Raw genomic sequence first — 12647 nt, forward strand, 5'->3', positions numbered from 1 at the left:
GTGATTCTGTGATACTGTGCCACTCAAGCGGGAACCCAGGAGTACATACACCTGCAAAGCACTTCCACTGGAATTTCTGTGGGAGTAACATTATTTGGAACGAGTGGTATTTAGATACAGGGATAGTATGGCATCTATAAATAAGTCTGCTGAGAGAGTTAATATCTTTTATGTCTTTTCTGTGTTTGGGAAAGGACCAACAGCGCGATATTACAATATTCCTAGAACTAATGATGCCTTAAGTTTTAGCTTCTGTATTTTTCAGATTCTGTGCTGCTTTAGTGTGTAACTCTGAGCTTCATATTAAGTGTTAGCAAGTTCTCTTCACAGGGTAGGTAGACAAAAAAATCCTTTTCCAGTCTGTCCAAGGACAACTGTTCCAGGCCCAAAAAATATAAACAACAGTGGACTGAAGAGAGAAAACAAGGAAGATAGAACTTCATAACCTAAAGCTCTAATTAGACAATTAACTCCAATATGCAAATGGACCAAAACTTATAAAAGTGAGAGACTTCATGACAAGTCTTGTGTGTAGTCCTGGCCAGGCTCTTAAACTGCCCAAGGTGTATCCATTGAGGCCTTTTAATAAATTCCTACTTTATTCTTTAACTCTGTCTAGCCTCTGTTCTAGGTCAGCCTTCTCAAGGCATCACTAAGGGTTAGAATCTGCAAAGTCAAGAGGCAAGCATACAGCATGACTGAATACTTTCCAGTACAACTAACTCATTTGGGGAAAGAAAGATAGTCTAGAATACTGCCTTTAAAGCTCATTCCAATTTACCATGTGATCTTTTTGCACTGCCAGAAAGATGAAAAAGCTGTAACAGGGAATTTTATGAGATGGATTATACTTCAATGAAACTGCTATAATTGCTACCCTTCGTTTGAGAAAAATGTTCAAGACAAGAAACTCTTTACATCTAAACTAGATCTTCCACCTAAACAAAGGCATATGCTATTACTGAAAAAACAGACACACAGAATAGTAGGGATTTTCTAGATACTGCTCTGTGAAACATTGCATGCCTGGCAGAAATCCACAGATGAGAGAAATGGCTTGTATCTGCTGTGTTCAGGGAAACTATACATTACTCAGTACCAGACACTATTTGAGCCTTGTTTGTTTAACCTGACTTTATCCTCAATGTTCTCTAATAAATTGCCAGGTGCAGTGTTCTTGCTAGACATGTGGACAAATTGCAGACAATCAGGTTAGGAAAACGACAAATCAGATTGTCCTGGGTTCTATTCTTAAATTGATCTTTACTGGTTTCTATGATTTGAAGTCCTGTTCAATTAACTTTTTTACAGAACTGTGGTGCAAACACTGACTAGCGATTTAGACTTAAGGCTCTAACTCTAAATCATTATTCTACTGTAGTGAGATTAATAGAAAAACTTGGGGGTTTTTCCTAATAAAAAATTGTTCTAGTCTCCAAAATGCAACTATTTTAGGATGGTATCAACATATCTGCAACAGAGCCTCATAAATTACCCATCTGTCACAGCTGAGCTTTTTCTAGATGATCTCTGACAAACTTCACTATTTTGTAAATTTTTGTTGTAGACAGTTCCAAAAGACTTCCATCAGTTGTGGATTTGGTGCCTATCATAACAGATTATACTATAGTTTAGCAAAATGGCCACCATTAGAAGTAAGTTCAAATTCTAGATAAAATTTTTGAAAAACCTCAGAATCAAAAATTGCTGGATCAAGCAATATTAACTGAATTCAAGAGCTCCAGATTGCTTTTTTATTATTAGTCCTACCTTTCAGGATCCTTAAAAAGTCCTGTGCTTTGCAAAACAGAGAGTCCATTGAAGGAATTCTTAACAATTGATATGCAAAGTATACTGGAGTATGTTGTTTCTGTGGCTTGGCTTGTAGTAGTTTTCTGATTTTACTGCACATATTCTTGTATTATACTGTGGTTATTCATACATCTTTAATGCATATTCTCTTACAGCTGGAAACTTTTTTGAGGTGAGACCACTCATAAGATTATTCATAAGACTATTGCCTGCAGAAACATAATCCATCACTGCAGCCTGTGTTGATGGCTGTATGTCTCTAGTTATGTACGTTAAGAGGAAAGGTGTCCACTCTTATCCTTTTCTCCTGAGAAGACAAAGCAATGATGCAGATCAGTTTGCAACACAAACTCCCTGAACAAGTGTTGCCTATCTGCTCGAAGCCAGGAAAATACAGAAAGCCAGGTGGAACCATCCCAGAGACAAAAATTTGGACAAAAATTTGATATATCTGGCAGTTGGACCTCTTTATACAGTGAACTTCCCAGCAGTCAGCTAATCTGCATTGTTAGGAATATGAATATATTTTAGCAATAAAGACCACTACCAAAGAAAGTGGATTTATTTTTCATTTACTCTGGATTCCAGTATTCATTCAATTACTGCTTCACAATTTTTTGCTGTTCCAGTTCCAAACTCAAATCTCCTAATGAGAGTCTCTAACTCTACACCTCAAACAATCACTTCAAAATATCAATGCCATTTTATCTTCTCTCTTACTTGCTGCTTTAGGCACTTTCCCTGGCTACCACTACACTCAACAACAAATTTAAGCTTCTAGCTAAAAAGTCTGATATACTTCAATCCTGATGACTTTTATAAATGGAGTCTTTACTGAGTATCAGTCTGGATCTGATTTTAGCCCCTGTAGTCATTAAAATAGCAGTTGTTATTCAGTCACAAATCTTACAGCCATGAGAAGAAGATAATGTCGTGGGCCAGGAAAAGCTGTCCAGCTGGCCTTTTAAGGCAGCTCTAACTCCCTTTTGTACCTTTCTGTGAAAGAAAGATCACAATATTTAATTAAACAAAGGTACACAGATTTGATAACCTACTAAAAGTTATTACATTAATATGGTAACACAAAATACTTAAAATAGTACAATTCTTCACTCCAGGTAGAAAATGTTTTTTGAGTGGACAACAATATAGCAGCAACATAGCATGGTGACTAAGTTCTTTATAACATTGGTTAAATCCTCTCTTCCCCTAAAAGTCTAGTATTCATAAAACTACTAATAAAGCCATGTTGGGTTGTGAAATCTATTTCTGTATTCACAGCTTACTTTCATTATTAAAGGATCCTCAGAAAGACTGCTATCTTCTTTTTGTAATAGAAAGAAAGGATCACATTTTATAAGAAGTGCTTCTAGTTCCCTGTAATCAACTTGTCAGTCTTTGGCTGCCGAATTTGCAAGGTAGATGCCTGATCATTAAGAATATTAATCAAGCTGGGAGGTCCTGCAAAATTACAAGAACTATTTCACAGCTGAACCTAATTTCCCACCCCCCCCCACCCCCCCCACCTCCCCCACCCCCCCCATTATTTTTTGTTTCTTCATGAAGCCACAAGAATTGGCCCATGGACCCCCAAGGTGTATGTACCATCAGCTGAAAATCACTCCTCCACAAAAAAGTGGAAGCTTAAAACCCCAGTAATTTTGCTAACAGGCTCAAAAGCATCAGGTGTCTTTGTATCTAGGTTTTCCTACTAGAAGCATCATGTTCAGATATAACACTAATTTAGAAGATATTGGCAGACCAATAATGACTTTAATGAAAAGTCCAGGTGTCCTGTCAATTTCTAATAACAGCCCTTAACAAGTGAAAGACAATAGGGTGTTATTAAACTACAAAAAAATTCTGCCCATTCATTATTTAATGCAAACTTTGCTATGCTATAGATTGATGTCTGATGTAACTTCACTAATTCAGATGAATTGTATCATTTGAATGCAACCTGCGTGACTTCACATCACACTAATATTTAGTTAGAATCCTTACTGCCTTTATGCTTATATATTTCATCTGCTAACACCATTAAAAGTATAATTTGGTAAGTGCAGGCATCTCAAGTGAATACCTCCTCTCTCTTCCTGAACGCTGAACAATTTCCGTTCTACTGGTTTTGGCATTTCTGCCTACATAACTCCTACAAGTTCTTCATCAACAACTCTATAGGTACGGATGGACAAAGCAGTCACAGTACCTCAAGCTATTTCTAAGGCAAGGAAAGCCTCCCAATGGAGAGATCCGTCTCAGCCGAGCAAGGCAAACTGCCCTGTTCCACCCAGGAGAGGGCACTCTTACACCTGGCCACGCAACCGGACATGGACACCTATAGGAGGAACAGGAAAGTTAAGATGACATCTTAAAACTCGGTCAACTTGCACGACCAGTTGGTTATTTTTATGATAACGCTAATCACAGGTTAGTTGAATCATCCAGACACTGCCACAACTGGAACGCAATATGACAGACAATAAATGTGCAGGCTAAAATTATTCTTAGTCTCTGAAATGAGCTGAATGATACACAGATAAAAAAGACAATTTCTGTATTTCTCTGTTAAAAGCTGGGATCATAGAAAGAGAGCTGTAAGCGTACTGTCCACGGAAAACGAAGGTTAAATTTTAAAATAGCCTAGTTATATGAATATTAATTGTTTCCTTTTAAAAAAATAAAGCACCATTATAAATGAGCATACAAACATTTAAATGCAAAGGGCATATAAACTAGTTCTTAACACAGCCTGTAAAGTTAATCCTTATATGGATATCTCATGAAATAAATAAAATAAGACTTTAAAATACTACAGGTTCAACCCCTGTTTCTAAAGGGATTGAAATCAATATACCTATCTCTTGAGACAGCTTTCCTCTCCAATAAGTAATCCTCCAGCAACAAAGAGAGAAGATCAAGCCTGACATTTTTGATTTTTCTAAACTAAAGGAGCCAAGATGAAGAGGTGGTAGTTTTGTTATGCAAGACATAAAACAGTAAAAGGGAAATAGAATGTTGCATACTGCAAAGTTAATGTTTTAAAAATCTCATTTTCCTCTAATCACAAGGGACTATCTCAGGATTCCAAATTTTCTCTGAGTAGTTCTACTATAAAAAAATCCTATTGATAAGAAAAAATAAAATAGGAAAATATGGAAATGACAAAAAGATCACCATGAATCTTAACTTGAAGAACAGAAAGCACTTAGTGCTGTCACAAGCACCTTGGAGTCTCCAGGCAGTACACTGCCGCTGGGGGCATCCATAGTCTGGGAGAGCAGAACCATGCACACAGGGCTATGTTGGATGTACAACGAGTCCATTGTGCACAAACTTTGCATGGGCCATAGCCACTTTTCCATGAAAATGTGGGGAACTGTTGTACATATATATAGGTTGCATGATAGACAGTACTTCCCACATTACATGGGAAATGCCACAGTGTTTAGGATGTTTGGTTATCTTAGCATTGGCTAATGAATACTGTTAGCCTTTCCATATTGAGAGCTTGGGCTGAGGCCTTACAACCACTGACCCTACCAACTTTCCTCCTGCAATAACCTTACATAGTTTGAACTTCAATTATATCTCCTTCTCCCACTTACAGAAGTCTTTCAAATCAATATGCCAATCATGATAAACAATGCATAGATACTCAGAATTGTATCTCCCACTCTACTAGTTGTGTTCAACACCAACGGGCAAAAGCATAAACCAATGTGCAGCCAGTTTGTAAAAGCTGCTATTGAAAGAGTTGTTCAGTATGAGACTAAAATGATGACAGGATCAATGAAAGAACTATCTCCTGAAATCATATATACTACAAACATTTTTAATTCAAAAAATGAGCTATGTTCAATGGACTACAGTTGTACATATAGTGTATGGATTTTTCAAAGGGCGAAAGACTAATGAGAACTTAATTCAGGGCTTTATTATCGACACACAAATATATACAAATATATTTCAGGGACTTCCATGTCTGACTCCCTAAATGGAAATATACTAGGGAGTCAGACATGGAAGTTCCTGAAATCACACAAAGAGGCCACATTCTAAATTTTTGTCTAAATATTATTCTTTTAAACAAATCAAAAATAAAACAACAAACAAACCCAACTTCCCCCAAAAAACTAAACCAAATCCCAAAACACCTATTCAAAGTCTATGGTCCTGTTCTACATTAAAACCCTGTAGAATCTGCTGTAAAATAGTAAATTATAATAAAGTATAAAACAGTATAGGAGACATAAAATGATACTCCCAGCATGCTGATTATGTAAGGTACTGATTTTTATGTAGATTTTGATCGTGGCAAGACTCACTACTACTCTGTTTTACCAGCCAAAAAACCCTTTCTTAATCTGTCTTTCAGCAAAGAGACAATTAACACAGTATTACGGTGAATATTAAACAGTTGTGAGATTAGTGAAAAATGCCTGCTTAAGGACAAGGGAAAGGAATGCGGTATACCAAGGAACAGAGATACAGTAATTCATATTAATTTAATTTTTGCAGTAACAGACTCTGACATTTGTAATCCAAATGAGCACATGAAAATGAACCTAGGTACAAACCAGACAAAATCATTGCCCTTTACCATGGCTGTTACTGGATGTTCACTACCTATAACATAAAAGCATACTCACAGGAACACAAAGGATTTTGACACTTAATAAAGGTCATGTTTTCCACTTCATTCAGAGCAAAATCTGAATATTGGAAGCTTAGCTTCTTTCTGTGAGCTGTCTGAAAAGACGTGAAGGATTTAACCAGGAGATTTTATGTACTACCTTTATCATTTTTGGCCATAGTAGTCATAGTTGCTCAGCACACTACAAACCTAACTTTCATCTAAGAGGCAAAAAAGAGTTATCATCCTTTCTTTATTGGTGACAGTCAAGGGCACAGAAAAGCCATGGCCTACCTCTTCAGAAGGAATTTAAGACATATCAGTGGAACTCAGATTAATTATCAGTCGAAATTATTCTGAAAATGAAGGACCAAAATCACACTACTAAGTCATTAAAAAGAAACCAGGCCTACTGCAAAATGGTCCTTTTCATAAAGGTATTGAAAACCTCAGCTGAAAAATTGGATTGTATAATACATTTTAAAGCTTTCATCTGAAAAAAAAATTGATGAACAGATGCAAATGGTACATTTTTGCAGAAAAATGAACTTTTTTGAGTCAAACTAGATGGGAAGAGTAAACACATTAAAAGGACTATATCCGTCTGTATACAGTTGACAGATTTCAAAATATTTTTTTTTTGTTGCTCGTATTTTCTTTATAGTGTATATAATAGTCAAAACGCTGTGTATACTAATGGAGGTGAATGAACAGCATTTGCAGATAACACCCCTACCAGAAGTCAACATTTGTTGAGATGAATGTCTGTGTTGTATGTGTCCTGCACCACACTGTTAAAAGGGGGCCTGATAAAATGTTCCTGTAAACCTTAATGTCTTGAAAGCCTCTAGTTCCCGAATAATCAACAGTCAAAACCCAATCTAATGTTCTCCTCTGAAAAGCTATGCTCTTTGATAACATACCTTATTTTATACACCTCAGGTTAGAAGTTATGGTTACTGTTTCCCTAGTTCAGAATTCAGAACAGAAGCAGCATCTGTGGGTGCTCATGTTTGCTTCTGCAATAAAATGTTCATTAGATAGGGCTGACCTTTGCGTTTTAATCTACTTTTAAAACACCGTAGCAGAATCTGTGAAAAGAAGCGGTTCCTTTCACTGTCCCCATTATGTAACCTGTTTCTGGGCCTGCAAGTTCTCCCGGTCCCGCGTGAGGAGGCACCAGTGTCTCCAGGGGGAGGGGGGAAGAGGACGAGGAGCAGGTCTGGGAGAGACGTGTAAGGAATAACATTTTTCTCTGCCGAGCATAATGGGGGAAAAAATAGTTGAGAACCGCTGTTACGGGCCCGGGTGAGCAGATTCTCAAGTTATGTGAGAGCCCTCTAGTTCTTTTTGCTCGAGGGCTTCACCAGCAGACATACCAGCTGCTCCTTGAGCCAGCTGTTTCCTCAGCGACACCTCACACGTTTCTCCCGCTGCCGCCGACCCGGTCCAGCCCTCCCCCGGCTGCTCCTTCAGCCGTTCGCGGCCCGGCGCTCAGGGCTCGCCCCGCTGCCGGTGCAGGGCCGGGCGGGAGCCATGACGACACAACGGTCCCGGCTGCGCCCCGGGGCCCGCCCGCGGCGGGGCTCTGCCTGAGGGGTGCCGCCTCACGCTCTCGCCACGGGCCCGCCCGGCCCGTGACGGGGCGAGCGGCTCGGGCAGGCGTCTCCCGGGACGGGCGGGTGGGCGGCCGGTGAGGCGAACCCCTCCACCTCCACAGGTGACTTCCTTCGGGGTCAGCGGGGAGGAGGCGGCCCAAAGCCCACCCGACGCAGCCGCCCCACCGGCCGCCTCCAGCCACGGCCCCCCCGGCCCCACCACCGCCTAGGTGCCGCTCCGGCCGCACTCCCGCGGCCCCTCCTGAGGAGCGGCGGCAGCCCTTTCGCGCATGCTCGGCGCGGGCGCCATTTTGGTAGGGCCGGGAGTTCTCCAGCGGAGCGGCGGCTGAGCTCGCTGGGCCCGGCGCGGAGGGGGCGAGGGGTGCCCGCTGCGGAGATGGCCAACATCGCGGTGCAGAGGATCAAGCGGGAGTTCAAGGAGGTGCTGAAGAGCGAAGAGGTCAGAGCCTCTTCCCCCTCCCCCTGCGCGCCGCCGCCACCACCCTCCCCCGTGTGAGCGTGGGCAGCAGTGGACGGTGCAGGCGCCCCGCCGGCCTTCGCGGGGACCCCGCACCCCCCTCGGCCCCACCTCCCCGTGCTGGAGGTGGGCCCGTCCCACGGCATCTGGGAGGGGAATGGCGATTCCTGGGGAGACGGGGGCCGCCAGCCGTTGGGAGGAGGAGGAGGAGGGGGCCGCAGGAAGCGCGGCGGCAGGGCCCGAAGAGGCTGGGCGGGCCGGCCCCCGGCGAGGGCTGCCGGCGGTCGGTGCTCGGGAGCGCCGCCAGGCCGGAGGCCACGGGGCCGTGCGGGTGGGGCCGGCCCGGCCTCCGCGGGGACCCCCGGCACGCGCCCTCCCGCGTCCGCCCGCGCGGCTCCGGGAGGGATGGGTGAAGCGGACTGGGGAGGGCGAGGTGGGGTACGTGATCCCACACATCCCCTTCGGCTGACCCCTTTGGCTCGCCAGTGCCAGAGGCTGCAGGGTACGGGTTTACTGTTTGGGGTTTTTTAGCGGTTGATATTAAACCCCCATTTAGCTTCCCTGTGTACAGGACTTCCTTTATCCCACTGCAGGCTTACTCACCTTCAGATGGATGCTTTTAAAGCCTCACTCATTTCAGTCATGTTACCTCGTTTCCTGATCAGTATGTTCAGAGGTATGTGGTAGTTAGTAAGAGAGGCTGACTACTTTCAGGGCAGCAATAAAGAAGTTCTGATCAGTTTGGGCGAATATATAGCAGTATTTGCAGGGTTGAATCAATACAGCTTTTGCTGTGTCTGTGTCTGAGTTGGTGGACGTCAGCCAGATAGGTTTTAATGGTTGTGTCGTCATCGTCGTCCTACTTGGGATGATGTTGCAGGTTAGATCTTAGTGAAATATTAATGTGAATATATAAATCTTAAAGGTGGTGTTTCAGAAATCTGGACATATTCACAGAGAAAAAATTGAGAGGATAGTTTTTGAAAGGTATTAATGGCTTAAGGAAAACATGTTTAGGGTAGCAGTAGTTAATGTACTTTTAAATTGTGTGCTAACAACATTGTTGCTATACATCTTGAGTAGCCCCTAGAAAAATGTAAGGGCCTTGTTTTACAGCTGCCTTTAGAGCCCAGGCTGATTTTGCCAAGCCATTGCACACAAAATACAGAACTGCATGGAGACCAAGAGAAATTTCTAGGTGGATACCTTTATACCAATGTTAGAGAATGTAGACCTCATACCCCGTATAACCAGCTGATACTGTGGAAACAAAAAAAGTCTATTTGGAAATGCTTTCTAAATGCTTCAAAATAATTTCCCTTTGCTTTATGTAGAAAACAAAAACAAAACAAAAAAAAAACCACCTTAATTTACATAGGTTTTAGGGGAGGCGAATGGTAAATTTTCTTACTGTAAAGGTTGGAACTAGTGTGCACATTTTTGATTATTTCTGTTTGTTTAGTCTGCAGGATTTCAGTACAGAATTTTGGAAATGGATATTATTATAAGATAGCCTTTGAGCTGCCTGAAGCTAGCCAGAAAAAGGTCATAATTCTTATAAAATTCAATTAATGGAATTTCAAAATCATAGTACAGCAGACTCTTGACATTTAATTTTCTTCTGCCATTAGCAAACTACATAAGTGTCATGATATATTAGTATGTATAAAATTGCTGTTTACAGACTATACTAACTCCCATGTGTTTAATGCAAAATTTCAGCATTACTCAGTGCTTAAAGTTGCAAGCAAAGTTTTTTTTGTGAATGTTTATACATTCCAGGGCAGTCAAAGTATGATGTCCTTATCATTGGGTGTGAAAACATATGGAGTGGGATGATGAAAAAAGATCCAACTAAATACTACAAATCACATAACAAAAAAAAAAAAAGAAGTTTTCTTACTAAAATTATTATTAAACCTGGTTTCTTCAAAAATAAATAAATATTTTTAATGAATGGCAATGCTAAATTTGTTTTTTGGAGGCTAATAAGTCCCTCTCTGAAAGCAAAGTGGCTCACATTATCTGTTCTTAAATTATTCCTTATTTAATGCTTCAAACTACTTGAAGGGTACCCCCCCACACACCCCACCTTTTCCTTGTAGATATAAGTGGAGCACAAATGCCTTGGAAGGGGGTAGGCACACAGGGAGAAAAGCACATAGGAAGTTTGTTCTCTGTCTTTTTCCACTACTCACTTTTATGCTGAAATGGATGACGGAACTAGAAATGTTTTTAAAAGGGAGCAGCTGGATCAGTTAATTCCTTCTGCATTTGAAGTATGTGTTGGAAGTGCTAAATCCAAATGAAGAAAGAATTCTGTAAAGTGTGTTTATCCTTGCCATGGATAAGGATCTAGGAATCCTTGCTACACGGGACTAAATATACGTTTCATATTACTTAGTACTTCCTTTTTCCTTGAATGCAGTTTCTGGGAAATAACTAAAATGTGAAATATGCTCTCTGATTTACAGGAAAGAGATGAAGAATCTTCCATATTTCTAAGTTGAGTCTGGGGCTTCTAGTGTTTTGCAAAAGTATTTAAAGTCTTTTCACTCTTGAGGAAGAGAAAAGTGCCTTTGTACTGCTTGCTGTATTATTTGTAGTCTTGTTATATACATGACATTATGTTAAGAAGTACGGTATTGTTTAAGAGATATCTGTGACTTTACATCTCTTAAATAGTTGAATTAAATAGATAAAACTAACTAAAGTTACTTTTAGGAGTTGTTAGGAGTGCTCTCTAAAGTATGATCTTTTGTGTGTGGAGAAAGCTTTACAGTTCTAAGGTAGGCGAAGTATTGTGCATCCATAACAAAGATGAAATTGTTAAGTCTAGGTAGTAACTTTACTGGTTAAATATGTGTAGGCAAGGGATCAGATGTTCCACTTTCTCCGTGTTCTGTCATTTCATTAATCTGTTATCTTGTTGGTTTTATGGGTTGAAATTCTAAAGCTACAAAATGTATGTTGAACAAAAGTATGAAGCTGCAGCATGATAGAGAAACCAATGAAGAGGTGGAAGGAGGATAGGATCCTGCTTTTACTAAGTAGAAAAAAGTTTTAGTGAAGGTTAGCTGGTATTATTTTTAGATTAAGTTATTGGAATGCTGCATTGGGTAGCCAAATCCTTACCTGCTCTCTGTTTATAAGTAGCTATCTGATGACAGGGAGAACTTGCCTGGCATTTAATAATTAATAGAAACATATTGAAAGATCTTGTGGTCACTTAAAGACTGATGCTGAGACATGTTGTAATTGATCAGGTATGTTAAACATTACATGTGATTTGTTTGGTGTAATTTAATAAAGCATCAGTGTTTGCTTTGAAGAAATTATACTGTGCTAGCAGTGAAGGATTCAGTGTTTAATTGGCCATCCACTTTTTTTTAATCATATGGAAATACAAGGTGTATTCTACTAATTGATACCTTTTGCAGTGAAAACTCTATTCTGATACACTGGGAAGCATAGCTTCCTTCTAGCAAGAAGAGAATTGCTGGTATATCTACCATGAAGTGTTCTTCTCTTACAAGTATCAAGAGACATTTATGGCAGGTAAATCCAGGTAGAGCTGAGAGTAAATTAAACTCAACTGCAATTACAGGGTATGAGTATCTTCATGAACAGATATCTGAAGTAGCAGTGTCAATTTGCAACTTGCTTGAACCCGAAACAGCATTCAAGTGAAGGTAGTATGTTAACAACAAAAACTTCAAGTACTTGATTTCCAAGAAGAAAATTAGTGTTTGTTTCAGTGTCTGCTATGTGTTTCAGTGATTTACAGGCAAAAGGGAAGGGAAAAATAGCTATAGCCTGCCATACCTTTCTTAGACTTGTAGAGTGGCTCTCATGTTGCCTGTAGTGATCTTGTGATTTATGTCAGTGTATAGCAAGATACTAAGTAACATATCTGAAAATGTTTTTGCTGTTTGGAAAAGCCATAGGTATTTAATCTTCAGGCTCATAAAAACTTCATTGCTGTAGTTGGTTTATATTTGGCAGTCTTGGGTGCTAGATGCTGAATCCACTAATGTGGAAACTTCTGGTTGTAATTGTACTTTAGTGTTAGTAGGATTCTTGTTTTTCTTCCTATTTATCATGTAGAAGCAATGCAGGTATT

The 12647-nt window shown here is 40.3% G+C and overlaps 2 protein-coding genes across 2 annotated transcripts in view; one reads left to right on the forward strand and one right to left on the reverse strand.

The window, feature by feature from the left end:
• Window positions 1-7966, reverse strand: part of SMIM14 (small integral membrane protein 14) — a 53579-nt gene extending 45613 nt beyond the window's left edge. The window contains exons 1-2 of the mRNA XM_012573671.5: window positions 7828-7966; window positions 4022-4150 (exon numbers count right to left, since the gene is read on the reverse strand). The gene's annotated coding sequence lies outside the window, so the exon portion shown is untranslated. The remainder of the gene's footprint in view (window positions 1-4021; window positions 4151-7827) is intronic.
• Window positions 7967-8043: 77 nt separating this feature from the next.
• UBE2K (ubiquitin conjugating enzyme E2 K) overlaps window positions 8044-12647 on the forward strand; it is a 43433-nt gene continuing 38829 nt past the window's right edge. The window contains exon 1 of the mRNA XM_030270950.4: window positions 8044-8506. Within this exon, the coding sequence (XP_030126810.1) occupies window positions 8444-8506 (63 nt within the window). The 5' untranslated portion in view covers window positions 8044-8443. The remainder of the gene's footprint in view (window positions 8507-12647) is intronic.

The sequence above is a fragment of the Taeniopygia guttata genome, chromosome 4 (genome assembly GCF_048771995.1).
Source record: "Taeniopygia guttata chromosome 4, bTaeGut7.mat, whole genome shotgun sequence".
NCBI classification, from domain to species: Eukaryota; Metazoa; Chordata; class Aves; order Passeriformes; family Estrildidae; genus Taeniopygia; species Taeniopygia guttata.